General features: G+C 40.1%; 1 protein-coding gene and 1 long non-coding RNA gene across 4 annotated transcripts in view; both read left to right on the top strand.

Annotated features, from left to right (window-relative positions):
* Nucleotides 1–15447, top strand: part of KLHDC10 (kelch domain containing 10) — a 65206-nt gene extending 49759 nt beyond the window's left edge. For both annotated transcript variants that reach the window (XM_005905276.2, XM_070369231.1), the window contains 8 exons: nt 1474–1695; nt 3064–3218; nt 4347–4495; nt 6092–6176; nt 7043–7109; nt 7739–7786; nt 9582–9721; nt 10337–15447. In XM_005905276.2, the coding sequence (XP_005905338.1) occupies nt 1474–1695; nt 3064–3218; nt 4347–4495; nt 6092–6176; nt 7043–7109; nt 7739–7786; nt 9582–9721; nt 10337–10546 (1076 nt within the window). In that variant the 3' untranslated portion in view covers nt 10547–15447. The remainder of the gene's footprint in view (nt 1–1473; nt 1696–3063; nt 3219–4346; nt 4496–6091; nt 6177–7042; nt 7110–7738; nt 7787–9581; nt 9722–10336) is intronic.
* A 2840-nt stretch (nt 15448–18287) lies between these two features.
* Nucleotides 18288–18952, top strand: part of LOC138987600 (uncharacterized) — a 29119-nt gene continuing 28454 nt past the window's right edge. Inside the window, exon 1 of one of the 2 annotated variants that reach the window (XR_011463952.1) lies at nt 18288–18702. This is a non-coding gene — a long non-coding RNA (uncharacterized lncRNA). The remainder of the gene's footprint in view (nt 18703–18952) is intronic. The other variant, XR_011463951.1, reaches the window with a different exon arrangement.

Raw genomic sequence — 18952 nt, 5'->3', positions numbered from 1 at the left:
AACTCCCAGGGCTATAAAGTTTTATTGATGAGATAGCTGTATGGACTGAGCCCTGAGGTCTTGCCACACCAGACATTGAAGGCTAGGTAGACCAGGTCAAGGGCTAAGGGAAGGACTTGGCTTTCCAAGCAGAGAGACAAACTTAAACAGGCAGGAGTGTGAAGGAGCATGGAAGGCTCTGAATTGCTGTTTGAGAACTTCTCAGGACCTACAGGTTGGACTTGAGTGATTCAATGGCCATGGTTTGTTCATCTGGCTTTTAGTTTTTCTATACCTGTGCAGTTTCATTTCAGTTCTTGTTTCAAAGCATAAAGTAGGAAGTAAGATTTTGATAAAAAAAGATACATGTGAGGCCTGTATCAGGCTGGTAATGTATTCTATAACAGTGTGTGTTAGGTGTCCAGCATTGTCATAAATACTAATGTTATACTAGTATCCATTCATAATATATGAAAGTAGAGAAGTCTTTAGGATAACAGACAGACCTAGTACCTTACTTCATCCAGTGAATATTTCATCATCTTTGGTTCTAATAGCTATGTAAGGATTTGTGTAGACTGGTACAAAAATTGTGAGGCTAGTAGAAATAATATAAATTTGGGGGTTTTTTACTCTAAAATAATCGAAGTAACTTCTATTGAACTAGTTGACAATTTAAACTTCAGAGAGCTTGCAAATATAGATTGTAGAAACAGCTTTTTTTTTTTTTTTTTGCGTGGTTTGTGGGATCTTAGTTTCCCAGTTAGGGATGGAACCTGGGGCCCCGGCAGTGAAAGTACTGAATCCAGACCACTGGACCACCAGGGAATTCCTTGAAATAGCTTTTCTTAATAAAGTTCTTAATAGGATGAAAGATGCTCTTTAAGATAAGGACAGGGATATTCTTTGTTAACTACCATAATGTCTGGAGTGTGTTTAAATCCTAAACTTTGCTATAACTCTTTGAAAGCCAATTTTCTTTTTAAGTGTATAATTATATATTGTAGAAAAATTACAGGTTATATGTATGTGTATTTTTATTTATACATGACTCATTCACATTTGTGATTATATTTATGTAGTTCTCTAATACTTTCAGTTTAATTTAGTTGGCCTGTGTTTTTCCTCCTCTAAGAAAATAGAAAATTCGTCCTTTTAGCTTTTGGATTTTTAAACCCTTCCTCCTCCTCTTCTTGAAAATTCCGTTACCAGCCATTTTCTCAAGTTTATGATGCTCTTTTGCCTCCCTTGGGAAAAATCCTTTTCCAGTTATCAAAATTTGAAAATAGTTCTACGAAATAGAAATGGAGACTAGCTCCTTAAAATCCTAAGTAGTATGTGTGAACATAAAAAATAACCTAGTTTAAAAAAAGTGCATCCACATCATAAATTTTCCCTGATTACCTTTTTAAAGATAAAATGCTTGTTACCAAATTTTGTGTGTGCTTTTAATCTGCTGGGCCACCTGTAGAAAACTGTCCTCTTCTCTCCTAGGCCACAGACCTCCACCAGCACGAAGTGGACATCGTTGTGTGGCAGATAATACCAATCTGTATGTGTTTGGAGGTTATAACCCAGATTATGATGAATCAGGAGGGCCAGATAATGAAGACTATCCTCTCTTCAGGGAGCTTTGGAGGTATCATTTTGCTACAGGAGTATGGCACCAGATGGGCACAGATGGCTACATGCCCCGAGAATTGGCATCTATGTCACGTGAGTGCAAGCAGTTCTGAACTTTGGGCTTTATGAAATATCTGAGAGGTCTGGTTCAATGTTAGGTGTTTTTCTTGTTAATGATTTTTAAGAATACTAAATCATAATAGTAATATGATTAAGCCCTGTTAATGGGTAGACTCTCACTATGATAATACTATAGCATTGCATGCAGAATTAATTGTGAGTTGGATTGTCCTGAGTTTGAATTTGGCTGTATGTTGTGTACTTGCCTAATGATTTTCCACTTCTAGCTCCTTACCCATAAAATGGGATTAATATCTAGAGGGTACAACATAAAGCATCATACATAAGCTTGGCAAAATGTAGTAGAAAATCAACAAATGGGGTTTACAGCTGTTGAGCAAAGTGCTTCACACATGGCATCTGTTTAATCCTCACAGCATCTTTATGGTGTCAACACTGGAATTCTTGCCATTGTACAGATGAGGAGACTGAGGCTTTAGAGAGGCCCTAAGAACAGTGGCTGTGAGTGCAGGCTCTGGAGCCAGACTGCCTGGGATTGAACCCTAGGTTGGCAAGGTTCTTTTTAGAAAACCTTCAACAAGTTATTTAAACCTTTCACCACTTTCTATTTCATCATCTATAAAAATGAAGAAGAGAATAATAGTTCCTACCTCATAGGGTTGTTGGAAAGATTAATTTAAAGAGATTAAATAACTTTCCTGAGGTCACATGAGACTTAAAACCCAGCTTTCACTGTCTCTAGAGCTCCTGCTGTTGACTCTTAACACTATCAATTGAAGAACTGGTTAAAAAAAAAAAATCACTGAAATGATACAGTAGCTGTATTTTCAGAATATTTGCTACAAGAGAAAGAATATACAAGTGTGTTTGATGACAGGAACAGAAAGTTGCCAGCAGGATATTCATGTTCTTTTTATCAGGTGTAGGATTAAGATGACAGAAACTATAATTTAACATGTAGAGATCATTCCCCTGGAAAAAACAGAATGATCCTTTTATCCCTTCATCCTGAGTCCCACTGGGTCTTTGCTAAGGCAAAGATGAGCCTTCATTTTCTTCTGCTCTACTGTGTACTTGAACTGTGTTAAGCAGCAGTGGTGGATTGTAGTTCATATCATTCTGTATTGTTATATACAATGTTTCATGAATTCCACAACTGTGTATTGAATACCTGTCACGTATCAAAGAGTGAGCCATGTGATGTAGTGTGAATTAGATCTTTTTCTGTAGAACTTACAGTAGTTATATGTCAGTGGTTTGAGCTATTTTCTGAAAGCATTAAAGCAGACATTTTTGAGTTTTTCAGATATCCTGGGTTAATGTGGGAGTACCATGCAAGTAGCCAGTACGAAAATGAAATTCATGCTTCTTCTTTCCCAGTTGTGCTGCATGGAAACAACCTGTTAGTGTTTGGAGGTACTGGCATCCCATTTGGTGAGAGCAATGGCAATGACGTCCACGTCTGCAACGTGAAATATAAGAGATGGGCTTTGCTCAGCTGTCGGGGGAAGAAACCCAGTCGTATATATGGACAGGTACCAATCTATGGCCAGTCATGGTGGATGAATTTGTTCAGATTCTTTAGTTCCAGGAACAACGTCAGAATATATTACCACCAACTTTTTAAATGGAAAATAAATCCATTGTTACTATTTGATTTTTCAGTTCCAGTGTGAAATTGTGAGTCTGGTTGCTTGCCTTCTTCTTTCCGTTCTTTTCCCCCCTATTTTTTTTTTTTCCTACTCAACTTTTAGGATCAATGATCTAGACCTATATGGAAGTTTCCTTAAATGTCAGGACCTCACTTACCCTCAGTGAGAGATTGGGCTATATATATAGCCCAAGTTCTATCGTCTTTAGAGTGATATGATGCTTTGAAGAGCTTTCTAACCTAAGTTTAGAGTAGATGATCCCTGCACTTGGTTAAGAGACTTTTATACAGATCTTGGCTAAAACACAGATTACACAGAAATTAGCTTCCAGTTAGGTTCTAGTACTTCAGACCTTAGGTTTGAAAAGTTATATGCAAAAAGGTAGGAAAAAACTCATCATACCTCAGAGACCCTTTGAGAATAATGGGCTGAACTTAAAACAGCCAAAGCAGTGGTTTCTTTCTCAACTAGCTGGCATTGATACTGATACGTAGCTTCTGGACTGTGTGTAGAAGCACAGACTGGATGACTGTATCCCACCACAGGTTAAAACGCTAAGAAATGACTATAGCAAAAGCCAAACTTACATTGAGAAGAATCTGGTGGAACATGTCAAGTTTTGAGAACTTTCTTACTTTAGGGATTCTGGGGTCTTATTTTCATATCTGCCCCTTCTTCTTAAAGACATTTTTCTCTAGACTGCTTAAAAAATGAAGCAGCTTTCAGTGGAAATGCTCATGTCCATGATCTGTAAATTCTTTGGTTGGCTAAGACCCCTAAGGAGCCCTTTGCCCATCTAGACAGAACTTGCTTTCCAGTTGAGCAGAAGTTATTTTTCTAAAAACAATCTCTGTGTTCTCTAAAATCTTTAATCCTTTAAGGGTCTGATTTTTAGAAGATTAAAAAGTACAAGAAAACTTCATAAAACTTGATTTTTGGGTATCTAATAAGTTTACATTCTTTAATCACGTGTTAATGAGCCAGTCTTGTTCACATCTCCTCATTATCCAGGCTATGGCTATCATCAATGGCTCCCTTTATGTATTTGGAGGGACAACTGGCTATATTTACAGCACAGACCTGCACAAATTAGATCTCAATACCAGAGAGTGGACACAACTAAAACCAAACAACCTATCCTGTGATCTACCAGAAGAGAGGTGAGATTCTAGAATTAAAGCATATTCTTTCTTGCTAAGATTTTACTTTTTTTTAGAATATTGGCAGTATGGTTTGAAGAAGCCCTTTGCCCTGGTTGAAATAGCTCACTGGCTATTAGATCCCTGTTCAGCATTAAAGAAGGGTTTTCTGGTGAGGAAATGATGTTTCCCTCTGAACTATAGCATTTTTTTTCACGTTATTTCCTTTTATGCTTCAATTTTCCTGCATTAAGAAAGTAGTAGCCCTTTAAAAAAAAACCAGTGGTAACAATTGTAACTAAATTTCATATTACCCACACAACAGTTACTTTCTAGTTACTTTTTGATTTCCCTTCTTAACTTGCGTATTAGGATTCTTTGGCTCCCTTGCTTAACAACCTATCCCCAGGAAGGACACAGTGCCTTGCTCATGTGGTACTCAGTGAATGTTGATTGAATGGGTGGTTGGATGAATGGAACAAAGGGAGGGAAGATTGTGTATTTTAAGTGCTCTATTAAACACTCAGACATCACATGATTCTCTTTAGTTACCTTTTAGTAGCAGTCCTAAATAAACTATATTTCATTTTTCTTTCCTAATAGCAGTTGCCTCTTCTTAGAATTAAACTCACCAGAAAACTTAAAGAGGTGTTTTTTTTTTTCTCCCTTCTGGTTTAAAAGCAAAGACAGTAAACAATTTTTTATTTACTGTTAGACTATTTGTTGGCTTTTTAAAAATGGCATATGGGTGCTAAGGAAGATTTATCTCTATTGTAGAATCTTAGTGCTCTGATTATTGCAGAACTACCACAGGAGGACTTAGGAGGTGGCTTGGTACAGGGAATCATTTTGATGTAATATATTTTATCAGCACCAAGGCCTTCAGGAAAGGAGAAACTAGATTAAGTTTTCAAAGTATTTTCACATAGTTGCCTTATTTGAGTAATTTTATGGATATATTATAAATTGTTTCAGCTTTTAGCTAAACTACTTGGATAAAAGTTCTGGTAGATGTTTCATATTATATTCACAGCTTTATGTAGCATGATTTTTCCTGATAATCTTTGTATCTGTTAAATAAGCGTCTTAATTTGAAAACTCATAGTCTAGACTTTCTGATTAAATGTAGGCAGATCACTTTTTAAAACTCTGTAATATTTTCCCCCCTTATACAGTTATCACAAAAAGATTATAGAAAATCTAGAAGATACAAATAAGCAAAATGAAGAAAATAAAAAAATAAAATCTAAACTCAGGGATAACCAGGGTTAACATTTTACATGTATCCTTATAGTCATTTTTCTGAGCATTATTTGTATATCTGTAAATTTTTAGTAGGATTATAACCTATCTGCTCTTATCTAACTGATTTTTTTCAGTCAATGACATGAAAAGTTTTCAGTATATTAACATCCTCTGTGTCTACATTCTTATTGGTTGCATACTAATCCATTTTTTATATTGTATAATTTATTTAACCAATTCATTATTATTAGACACTTGAGTCATTTCCAATAATTTATTATTATAAATAATGATGCAGTAAAAGTCTTGCAGCCAACTCTTACGTAGGTCATTTCCCCCTTAATTATAAATGTATTTATTGTATATTTTCAGGTACAGACATGAAATAGCACATGATGGGCAGAGGATTTACATCTTGGGAGGTGGTACTTCTTGGACAGCTTATTCCTTAAACAAGGTACATTAAAAAGGAGAGAGAGAGGAAGAGGGCCAGAGGAAAGGCATTGTTATACTGAGCATAATAAGTAACAGTTCTGTTATGGTAGACATTTTAATTTTCAAGCAGATTCTTTATGAAGACCTATTTTGTGTTGGATGCTCTTTATAATATAAGGTTGAACTCTGCCCCTAATGTGCTTTCCCGTTGACAGTTGTATAACCACAAACTGAAAATCCTTTATTAGAATTATCCCTTTGTGCTAGATGAGAAAAGATATTAAAAGAAAGATACAGTAGCTCAAATGGAGCAACTAATTAGAATTGGAACCAGGATTCTCAGAATGTCACATTGCTCTCATTGTCAGTGCTGCGTATCTAAAAAGAACAGGCATGTTTAGGACGACACATCACTAACCTTAGAAAGCTGAGCTCTGAAGGGCTTCTGTTCATCCATCCCTGTGGCATTTCTAAATCCACATGTCCCAGAGGAAGTCTGTAGGCCTCAGAGCTCCTGGTCTGCTTTGGAATCTTAATGGTCCTTTCCAAGTTTTGTCAAAACTGCATTCTCATATTTACTTACAAACAGTTGCTTTTTTCTGTTATAAAAATTATATATGTTTATCACAGAAAATGTGGAAGCAGCAGAATTCCAACTTTTTTCCTCATTTTTTTCTATGACTTAAAAATAATAAAATTATGTATGTGCTTAACTTTCAACTGCTTCACTTAATGTTTTGCTTTATATTAGAATTAGGAAAGATCAGAGAATAGCAAAGGAGAAGAAGCATTTTCAACCAGGAATATGTTTGTACAGGCTGTTGTGAAAAATCCAGTTTTTGGGCTAACTAAAGTTATTTGTGTGTCTTCTTATTTTCTGTCTCCAAGATTCATGCATACAACCTTGAAACAAATGCATGGGAGGAAATTGCAACAAAACCCCATGAAAAAATAGGTAAATTTAAAATATTGATTCATTTATCTTTAATAAATGTACTTTATAGTTGGTTCTGAAAGTGAAAAAGTGATTTTATTGCATTATATGACAAGAAAAATATCTGTTGAACTGGTATTAGAGATTACTTATGGGACTTCCCTGGCGGTTCAGTGGTTAAGACTTGTGTTTTCACTGCAGGGGACACGAGTTTGATCCCTGGTTGGGGAACTAGGAAAAAGAAAGAAAGAAATTACTTATATTCCTTAGCCCAATTATTCTTCCTCAGCAGCTGAGCAAAGACTTTTAATGGGGATTGCTGAATTCTGTGGCAGAGGGAAATCTGGGTAGGATAAGAAGTAGGCACTTAAATCAAGATGTACCTGTCTCTTTGTAGGTAAAAGGGCTTGGGAGAGCCACTGGTAACCCTTGCCCACTGCCACCTCACTTTATTTTGCTGACATCTTAACATTATATCATTATGATGGAACTTCTGATGGCTTTATTTGAGTGTGAAATAAGGGAGGGTTGGAAGGACTAGTCAGTGTTTGCTTAATGCAACAAAGGGGTTGTTTTAAATAACTTATTCATAGTTTGTCTTTTGCTGTATCTTATGAATAATGGAATTTCCATGTTTATATGTTTGGCAGGTTTTCCTGCAGCCCGGAGATGTCACAGTTGTGTTCAGATAAAAAATGGTAAGGATTTCAAATAGCATGCTGTTTCCATTTTTGTAACTGTATATTCTGAGAATATCTTATTTCTTAATGATCACCCTAAAAGAGTCATAGCATACCTTTGGGGAGAGTCTATTTCTTGTAGTTTATACTTAAAGGGAAATCCATAAAGTTATGCTTCTCTCAGGAATTTTCATAAAATAAACTAATGTGCTTGGGTTCCTTCTTATCAGAGAACTCAAAAATAAGCGATAAGTAAGCTTTTACTATACCACCTAATCTTTCAGCACTGTACCTTAACAGATGTCTGTGGTTATTATGGGTAACACTAATAATCCTGACATACAATAGAGACCTTGGTAGACATTGTATTAACATTGTAATAACTCCTTCAGAGTGTTATTTCATAAAGTTTATTCTGTTCTCCATCTGATGCCAAATAGAACTCTTAGCTCATTCTCTGGCCATATTACAACACAGGCATTGTATGGCTTCAGAAAGCAGCTGCAGCTCCTTTATCTAAGTATGATAAATGACTCCTCTTTGGACAACCTTCCTGTCTTTTAATTTACAGTTTATTTTATAGTTGGATATACTGCCTTAAAGTTTTGGAGAGGAAGAAGGTGTGTATAAACGAGTTTGATAGCCTATATCCTTTTAGCAGCTTAGTTCAGATTTTACTAGGATTATGCTGCCATCTCTAGAACAGAGGTGCTTTTTATTATGCTTTTGCTCTTTGGGCAAGATTTATAGATAGTGGCATTGTTCAGCTTTGTGTCTCTAAAAATGGAACCATACTTTTTTTTGAATCCGAGCCAAAAATGTTTCTAGTGTATTTTGTAGTTTAATTAGGTATTGGCTTAAACTTGATCTAGACCTGAGTTAAGACAAGAGTTCATTTGGTTCTTTGACTCCAGGCACCATACAAGCTGCACTCAGCTGTAGTTCTGAGCATTCAGTTTGATAGCCTTTGGTACATGTTGTATACTTGGTTATAACTGATTTTACAAAAACAAACAGAAAAATAACAGCGATTAAAAAAAAAAAACTTTGATTTTGGGAAGGTTTTTTCCTGACATTAATAACTAGCACAGATCAATTTGGGCTTCAGACTGTTCTCTTTGGGCTGAAGAAAGCTTGGAAAAACCTCTGTGCCCCGAACTGAACATTGCAGGCTAGTTGTCTACATAGAGAATGTTTGTCTCTATGGGCAGATAAATGTCTATCCTTTTAGGGACATTATTTAAAAGAAGGGTTTGCAAACTGGTGGCCTGCAGTTGTGTTTTGTTTGGCTCATGTGTGTATTACAGTTTTTGAATTAGTGGCCAATACTTAAAAACCAAAAAGTTTCATTTTTCAAAAAAAATCAATCTGAATTTCCAACTTCTCTTACAAAATTGGAAGGTCTGGCCATTGCTGACCTTAAGTCCTGCGTAGCTCCATCAGCTGGAGCTGCATCACCGTCTTCCCCGTTAGAGCAAGTGCATTCCTGTTTGTTACCTGGCTTATCTATTTTCCCTGAACCTTCTTGCTCATTGACTTCCTATCCCTGGTACCTGAAGATGTTTGAATTTAAGAACCTGGACATGAAGCCTCCTCAGAGGCTTGCATCCTTAGCCCTAGAAAAAATCCAAACACTGAGTTCAGACTCTAGTGAGGGACAAGGCAGCAGAATGAGCAGCCCACCAGCTGAAGTCCCCTATGGTATGGAAACTGGACTGGCCCCATGTCATCTAGCCATGAGAGCTACGACAGGACATGCTGTCACCGTGGCTCTTTTCCTTTGCCTGATTTTGGTTTTCTCTTCCACTGATAGATGTGTTTATTTGCGGGGGCTATAATGGAGAAGTGATCCTGGGAGATATCTGGAAGCTGAATCTGCAGACTTTTCAATGGGTTAAGCTCCCAGCTACCATGCCGGAGCCAGTTTATTTTCACTGTGCAGCTGTTACACCAGTAAGTTTTCATTTTCTTATCTTCTTTATGTAGTTGCAGATGATAAGGAAATACTTTTAGGGATAGAGCAAGAAAAAAAGATGTCTGATATTAGCAAAGCTTGGATTAAGAATGTGTTTTTAAAACCTTTCTTCCAAAGCTAGCTCTTCCTCTGAGAAAAAGGGAGAAAATCCATCATAAACAAGCTTAAAAGAGCTGCATAAAATGTAAAAGAAATGCTGCATGTGGTATTCAGGCCCTGACAGTGATGTCAAAGATGTTTCCTGGGAGGGCAGAATAATTTTACCCCCAAAATGCTGTGTTATTGAAGATTCTACTAGCTTCTTGAATGCTAAGAGCTTTATTTTAAACTCTGTATTCTTATCTTTGGCATGATGGGTACTTAATATAATCTTAGTTTAACGATGTCAAAGTTGTTGAAGTAAAAGTAATCTCTAGTTTTTCCCTTAGTAACTCATTCATTATTAAATCTTTCTTGATCTCTGCACTGTGTTGGGATCAGTGAGAAATTTTTGATTTCATTTCATTCAGTTCAGCCTGCCATGAATTTTTTTTGCTGAATCTTCAGCTTAAGTATCTGTTATTTATCCTCTTTTGACTGCCATTTGTTCATAGGCTGGTTGCATGTACATTCATGGAGGAGTGGTGAACATCCACGAAAATAAACGGACTGGGTCGTTGTTTAAGATCTGGCTGGTGGTTCCTAGCCTGCTGGAACTGGCGTGGGAGAAGCTGCTTGCGGCCTTCCCCAACCTAGCAAACCTTTCCCGAACACAGCTTCTGCACCTTGGACTCACACAGGGACTCATCGAGCGCTTGAAATGAGGATTACTGGACTGTTCATTGATACTGGAAATGTTAATTTAAAGAGACTCCTTTATTTATGGGCAGTGTAGAATGTGCTACAGAGAGAATTGGTTACCCTGATCAAGGCCTTATTCAGAAAATACATCAGATGCCTTTCTGTAAATTGTTTTAAGTTTATGGAATCTCACTTTCCCTTGTGCTTTTTTCTTTGCTTCTCTCCCTTCTGCCCCAGTACACACACATACTCACATACTCCCTCTTCCCTGATGGAAGTTGAGGGAGAGTCTGAAAGTACCTTCATAACGTTAAATGAATCAAGATAAGATAAAGAAAATGTTAAAGGGACTCTCAACATATGGCCATGTCAGGCATTGCTCTATAAATTAAGCAACATTGTCAATAAAAACAAAAATTACAAAAAGGAAATCCAGCAACAACGAGAAGTAGCATTGGGGATAGAACAAGAAGGCTAACCTTGAGAATCCTGCAGATTATAGGGAAAGCTCAATGTTTAACTTGCTGTTTTCAAAGGTACATCTAATTGAGTAGCTGGATCTAATAGCAGCAGTGGTTGGTATCTTTCAGCCTAGATACCCAAACCTATCCTTTAACTTACTTTAGAGGATAGTTAAGCAGCTCATAACCTATCTTTTAACTTGCTTAAGAGGAAATTAAGCAGCTCAACAACTCTCAATCAGTGATTTCTTTTCTCATCCTTCTGGTGCCAGCAGTGGTTAGAGTTGACTTGTCTAAAGACTTCATCGTGTGTGGTGGTTGTGCTGTTTGTTGTTCTTAGAAATTATGACATGAGAACATTTCAAATCAAGAAACTTATGGTGGTCAAAGTTCTTCATTCTGGGAAGTTTTTAAATTCTCCTATGCCTGTTAATGGTTTCAGGTATCTTTGACTCCATCATAGGGAACTGCAGACCCTAAACAGGTGTGGCATTCATGCCGTGGGACATAAAGTTCGTGAGAGGCCAGAGAAGAGCAGGGCAGGAAGGGCTTCTGCTCTTGGGCTGTGAGCTTTGGCTGTCATGCTGGCCATTTCCTTTTAGAATGCTTCTTTTTTCACTCTGGGCCATGCACCTACCATATTCTCAGGCAATGGGTTTTATCTCTAGAAAGCCAATTGGCCCTTGATTTTTCTCTTAGCTTTTTGCCTCGTTTTCTGTCTGCTTTAATGTGCATGGTGCTGTAATTGCCTAGTAATTGGATAAAAGGTCTTGGGGAAAAGCCACAAGTCATTCTTCCTGAAGAATTAAGAATCATTTTAAAAACTAGCATGCGGAAGAAAAGAAACTGAGAATCATTCACTTCTTTGGTGTGAAGTTTTAGTTCTGGTTTGTTTTATATTGTATTTTAATTTTAAAACAGAAATGACTTAAATTTTCACTTGCTTGGCCATCAGTGACCTACTGAGACACGAGCAGTTGAAGGTCCTTACGTGTATGAAAGGTGCTAAAGGTGTGCAGGCGGGGACAGTGCTGATCATCCCGTTGGTGACATCACAACAGGAGACTCAGACAGACTGGGGACATATTTTTCCTTTAAGTGCCTCTTTTTCACTTAACTTTTAAGATTATTCTTGTTTTCCTTCATCTCAGAAGGGAATCTCTTAGGCTCATGTGTGGATGTAAAATCACCTTTGAGTTGTAGCTGAAAAGTTACTATCTGGTTTTGTTTGGCCTCTGGACTTGGACTCCTAACTTCCAGGCCTTATTATAACCTCCCAACCATGTGGGATTGAGTTCATGGAGCCTGTGTTCTGAAGGGTCTTATCATCTTTCATCTGTGAGTTTGGGTCCTTTGTGGGGATGATGGAGTAGGGGAGAGGAGGAAAGGAGCAATTCCTCCGGAGGCCTCACCCCCACATTGCCATGACCAGTCTGGCCTTTTAACCTCTTACCACCGACTGCTAGGCTTGTTCCTGTGAGGAGCTCTCTCCAGACCAAGTCAGTCTGAGCAGCTCTGTTAGTTCAAAACAAAGCTTTGCTGCATGACTCCAGTCTAGTCTCTGGATGTTTGGGGTGAGGCGGGGGGGACTATCCATAAATAAGTCATACTACTCAGGGTGGCAGAAAGATCTTTGTCATGGTTTCATAGGGTACAAAGACTGAATGCTCAGCCTCTGTGCTTATCCTTCCATTGTCTTGGGGCATAAGCAGGTCTCTACTTCTGCGACACCAGAGAGCTAAAAGAGAGACGGATTCAATCCACACTTGCTAGCCTCCTTTTTAAAGCCTTCTGAAGGTAGTCTTCTTTGACATGGACTTCGGAGGCCTGACATCCAAGACCTTGTGTGTGACATTTTCATAAAAGTACATACCCTTGGTCTAAAGTGTCTTCTTTTAATATAACACTAGTGAAAATGATGTAGTATGATCAGCTCTGAGTGCTATAGAACCACACAGGTGCACATGTTCTGGATGCCAAATGCGACTGTGTGTATGATGACTTAAATGTAGATGACTAGAGTTTTATATAGGGGATCACCAGGCATTTAGTATATCCATAACCAGCACTCTGAATGCCTGACACTGTTACTTGATTTAGAAAAGTTTATGCCTGCTGCTTCTCTGCCTCTTTGAGGTACTCCCAGCCATCTTACTGCAGTCCTATAAGTTTAAGTGCAATATATAGAAACACATATGGATATATACAGATTATATATAGGGTGTGACTGTAAAGCAGGTAGACTACTTTTTTGTATCTGTCTTGGGGAAGCCAGCTCACTACATTAGAGTTAAAATTATACCAGAAATTTGAGATGTAATTGGCTGACTTAGGCCAACTCTTGGCAAACCTGGATTTCAAGTCCAGTGTCTCCTTACTCCAACTATTAGAGATTTATTGTTTCTTGGGCTTATTAGCACTGAGACTTTTCCCCAGTCATCTTTGTACTCAATCTCATGTTTGCATATCTTCTTAAATTTCTTTGCCCAGGAACAAGGAAGTCTACCTGTAAGAAGTTTTTAAAATGGAGAATTAAAACCTAATATTTAATACTATCAGTTCTCCCATGTATATACTAATTTATCTGTGAATGTAATACTTTATTACCTGAAGAAAATGATGACTTTCTTCATTTAATAAAGTATTTTCCATATTCTGGAAAATCTATAAACCAATATAGAATAGATTGAAATTTTAACTGTTTTTCAGGGGCCAAACTGAAACCCTTTCTACTGGCAGAATCTTCTTTTTTTCAGGGCCCTGGAACATGATATAAAAATTTGCTCTAAACTATTCATGTCCAATATATAGCTAATTTTAAAATATAATAATAAACATTAACATTTCTAAGCAAAAGGTATATTAACAGTGACCTTTGGTTACCCAGAGTAACCAGATTAAAGCACAGATAATTGCAATCCATAGATAATCAGTGTTTCAACTTTCCTATCAAACAATTGATTGATTTATAGTTCTTCCTTCTCCCTACCCCTTTCCCACAAGTACCTCATTTTCAGTGGAGTGGGGCTAATGCATAGTTAGAAATGGAAAAGCAGGAATCCTGGAGGGGCTAGAAACCAGCAAACATGAAAACAGCTCAGTTAGCTGTAATTGGTCAACAAGATGACAGCTGTTAATGCTGAGTTTAGATATCACTCTTTGCTCTTCTGTTTTGGCATAGTCTCCTGCCCTGAGTTCTAGGCTGTCTCTCCTATAACCACCAAAGAACTCTTAGCACATATTAGAAGAAAAAGCTGTGTATGATGCACAAGAAATCCCATCATTTGAATACATTTCTTTGGCTCTCTTTGCAAACACTTGCTTTTCCACTGTTCTTGAAGGAACCTTCATTTTCCTTAGGAGATACCTTTTCCAGCCATACAGCTTGGCTTGTAGGAAAGGTTAAATTATCCTTTAAGACTATGTTGGTCTTAATTCTCTAAAACCAGTTTGTTTTTATGTGTCTTACAGATGTTTAGAAGGCTGTATAGGTTATTGAATTCTCTACCTGCCAGCACTCTCATGTAGTACAATAAGCCATTTTCCTTCTTCTTCATTGTTCTAGCATTGAGCTCCAGGATGGATGAGGGTTTATGGTCCTGAGATCATAAGCTTCCAAAACCAGTCACCATTGGCTTCAATTGCTTAAGTTCCCCAAATGCCTTGGGGCTCCAGGGCCTTGGCAGGGCCTGAGGTAGGTTTGGTAGAGTTCCATGACCTCTGTGCGTCGCCACCAGCTCATGCCCAGCAGTGGTGTTTCCCTTCTAAGGTCATTAGATTCGGTGGAAAGTGACTTCTTCCCTCATCTGGTGTTAAGAAAAAAAGTTTTAAATTGTGCTTCAAAAAGTGGTACCATCTTTTTAGTATAATTTTAATGTTTTTATCTTTTTTCTTCTTCACTTTTTATAAGATTTGAAAAGGACCTGCTTAGTCACTGTACAGGGTGAGTCAGAGGCAGTTTCACCAAGCTGTAGTAATTGCTGTTTTACTAGTTGCACATTTAGAATACAAAGGAGGCATCAGAAACACACTGACTTTCTCTAAAGCCACTTCCTTGTACACAGAGTCTGAGCAGGGACAGTGCCAGGCATCTCCCTCTAATGGCACCTGCCAGTGAGGCTTTCAGTGGAAGGACATGGGCACAAAAGGGAACCCCCACTCAACAGTCTCTGAGAATGAGCCTGGGCTTGGCTCTTGGTACAGGGTATGCTTAGGCCACACATGATGCTTGCCTTACCTTAAAGCTATTTGCCACAGCCCTGTTAAATAGTGTGGAAGTCCTTTTGCAGTCTGGTGTGCATGCCATATGATCAGGACAGCTTTTCCACCTTACCTGGTTTCCTACAAGCGTAGGAAATATAGTGAATTTACCCTAAAATGTCCAATCTGTATTTATGTATCTTGTCAGTGTTTTGCTGTTGGTTTTCTAAAACAATCTGATCAATAAATCTTATCCAGATCTATTTGGTCTAAGGCCACCTTGATTGTCTGATGGTAATATGATTGTCTGATGGTAATGTGAGCTCACCTGTATGACCTAAGCATCAGTCCCACCTGCCGCCACCATGTCCTTTACCACCCACAGGAACAGCTTTTCTCTGTAATATCTGTGTGTCTTCCACCTTTCATGCCCGCAGGCACTGTGTGTGCCTTCTCTCTGCTCCCGTTCTGGAACTCCTGGACATACGTAGTCCCCTCAACACAACTCGGCTCCCTCCAGGACATCAGCAAGGGAGTGACTGCGGCGCAAGTCATATTCCCTTTTACTGTCTCGTCCCATATATTCCCCAGACCACTGCTAGACAAATTTATATGGATGTACCAAGACTTTCGAAGGGTTGGAGAAGCTACAGGGAATTCAGAGGAAAAACGTGCATCTTTACGTACAGAGTCATGACCATCTGTATGATTCAAGGGAAAAACCACTGGTTTCTAAGCATGAGGCATGACTGTTAAAAACAGAGATTCCTAGGTCCAAATCTCAAAGATTGTTTTTGTAGGTGAGTTACTTTAACAAACTCTTTAGTTGATTGCATTTTAGCTATCAGTGACATTTGGGAATCCCTGTCCCACAGCTAAGCTAACTGCCTGGTGCTGGCTGAGGTGACCAGGAGACCTCTGTACCTTACTTGTCACCGTCACACTTATTGGCCCAACAAGGAACTAGAGCAAAGACCAAAATGAATGCTTCCAAAAACTTTCCCTGTTAGAACTGAGTGCACAGATGGCAGATTGGCCACCCACGTTTATCTACTGTCCCTCTTGGTAAACCACTAGTGATAATAGTAAAATAGTCCTAGTTTTCTTTTCCCTAAGATGGGGCTGATAACTATAACCCATCTCTTGATATTATCGTGTGGCTTAAACATATGTGTAAAGTGCTCAGAATGATGTTCGGCACATAATAAGCATTATTAGGTTGCTCTCTAGAGATGATGGAATAAGAAATAAAGGTGAAGTACCTTTACTTATTAAAATTATAAAGATAACCCAGTAAAGAAACTAAATAGAGGAAGCTGAGGTAGTAGAGAGAGTGAGTGTTGGAAGAGAGATAAATCCTCATTTTCCATGTCAGGAAGGAAATACATAGAATACCTAAAGTAACCAGGGAAGCATATTAATTAGAAATGTAAAGAAGAAACGGGGCTTCCCTGGTGGCTCAGTGGTAAAGAATATGCCTGCCAATGCAGGAGACACGGGTTCGATCCCATGGGAAGATCCTACATGCTGCAAAGCCACTAAGCCCATGTACCACAACTCCTAAGCTTGTGCTCTAGAGCTGGGGAGCCACAACTGCTGAAGCCCTTGAACTCTAGAGTTCATGCTCCACAGAAGAAAGCCACTATAGTGAGAAGCCCTATGCCCCACACCTAGAGAAAATCCTGAGCAGCAACCAAGACCCAGCACAGCCTAAATAAATAAATTTTAAAAAAGAAGAAATGGAGGAAAAAAACAGACGAAAGAGCTAATAACTGTAAGAGAGTTTGGGAGATAAGATGGGCTGCAGAGGGAGCTGCTGTTTCCTTAAGTGTGTGTTCTTGGATTTTGGGTTTTTTTTTTTTTTTTCCTTTATAATGCAGAACCCTGTGCAGCTCTTTCAATTTAGTTCTTCAAGATACTGTAACTCTGGGTCCCTTCTGGCCAAGTCTGCTTGTAAATGACTGGATGATTGAAAGGATGGAGAAATCTTACCCTCCTTTCACAGACTGTGAAACCAAGACAAGCCAACTTACGTGATTTGCCACGAGAGTTACCCAAACCTGCAAAGCCCAGAGAAAGGGCGCCCTGCCTACAGTTCAGAGAGGTTTTCTGTAAGAACTGTCATCCACCAGGCAGGGCCTGGCTGCAGACAGCAGGTCATGACCAAGAAAATCCTAGTGGAAGGCCATCTGGAGAACCCTTTCCCCCCACCCCCACCTCCTGGGGGTGGGCCGTTTGGGACGGTGAAGCCCTGGCACTGGAGTTACACCTCAGGATGCAGGGTACCCCGCATGCCCCCTCCACTCCAGGACTGAGATTCCAGCCGCCCTGCCATCCTGGCTTTTCCCCATTGGGCAGGGTTGGGGATGCCTGCTGCACACACACTGGGCAGTGTTTCTCTGTCAGCAGCAAGATGGCCTGGTGGGGACTTCCCTGGTGGTCCAATGGTTAAGACTCCGAGCTTCCAATGCAGGGGGTACGGATTCAGTCCCAAGTTGGGGAATTAAGATGCTGCAACCCAATGCTGAGGCCAAAAAAATAAAGGTGGCCTGGTGCTCAACTCAGGCATCCTGAAGAGCTGTCTGGGTGGCTCCCCTGCCAATTCCCTGCTCTCCCCATCAGCAGAAATGAAACCAATGGAGCTCCCCTAGAGGCGGCAATCGCCTCCTGGTGCGCCATGCAGCAGGGAATATGGCCCTGCCTTCAGGGAGCTCCCATCTGGGGTGGGTGGAATGGGGCTGATGTAAATATGAACTATTTTACGTTTTACATAGAAAAGCTAGATAAAAACGTAGGAACCCACTGAATGTGCAGGAAGCTAGAAAGCGCCAGTGAGGGCGAATGTTGTTATAACGGACCAGAGCGTTTCAAATGTTGTTATAACGAACCTGACACGGACAAAACCCACCTCCTGGAGTCTTCTAGAAGGAAGGAGCAAGGGGAACCCGGAAGCAGAGGTGCGGAATGCGAGAAAGGAGAGGCAGGTGAGGCAGATCAAGAAGAGCTGGGCAAACAGTTTGACTTTTATTTAAGAGCAAATGAGACGCTTTTCAGGCAGGGAGAAATCAGAAGGATGCTTCTGGCTGCCCCAGGGAGGGCGCGAGAGGAAGTAGGACTCTGTTGGGAAGTCATGGCAGTGGTCCAGGCAGGGTGAGGACGCTTCCGGCCGGCCAGGGCACACCGGTCAGGGCTGGATTTCAACCCTCCTCCCTTCCCACCCTCAGCATGGTGCCCCTGTGTAGTGAACACCTGTCTAGCTCTGACCAGAGGCCGGGAGAGGAGCCTCGGACCCTCTCCACTAACGCTACCGGAGGGCCCAGAGTTTCCCACTGCAGACCTCCAGGCCCAGCCGAGCGGCTCCCGGGATTGGAAAGAGGCGGGGGAGAGGGGGTGGGGACCACTCTGAACCGGAATGATCTGGTTTAGAGCAGGCTGGCTTTCTCTCTTCCCTCTCCCCGTCCCTCCGCCCTTCCTCCCCTTCCGCCGCAGGCTGGTTTTTGCCGCAGTCTCTTACCAAGGTAAACAGAGAGAAGGGGAGGCGGGAGGAATGCTCTGTTTCCATGGCAACCCTGAGGGCCGTCGATAATGGCGCTCTCGGGTATGTGAGCGTGACTTGTGGGGGAAGGAAAGGCTCACAAGAAAAGCCACGGGGAGGAAGGCCGGCTCCACCACGCACCCGGTTGGGGTGGGGGGGATTGTTCTGGAACGTGGTGTGGGCCTGGAGGAGGGGAGGAGAAGAGGCAGGAGTTGGGCCCTCTCGGGGGGAAG

This window comes from Bos mutus, chromosome 4 (assembly GCF_027580195.1).
Source record: "Bos mutus isolate GX-2022 chromosome 4, NWIPB_WYAK_1.1, whole genome shotgun sequence".
Lineage (NCBI taxonomy): Eukaryota > Metazoa > Chordata > Mammalia > Artiodactyla > Bovidae > Bos > Bos mutus.
This window is presented reverse-complemented; position numbering and strand designations above follow the sequence as displayed.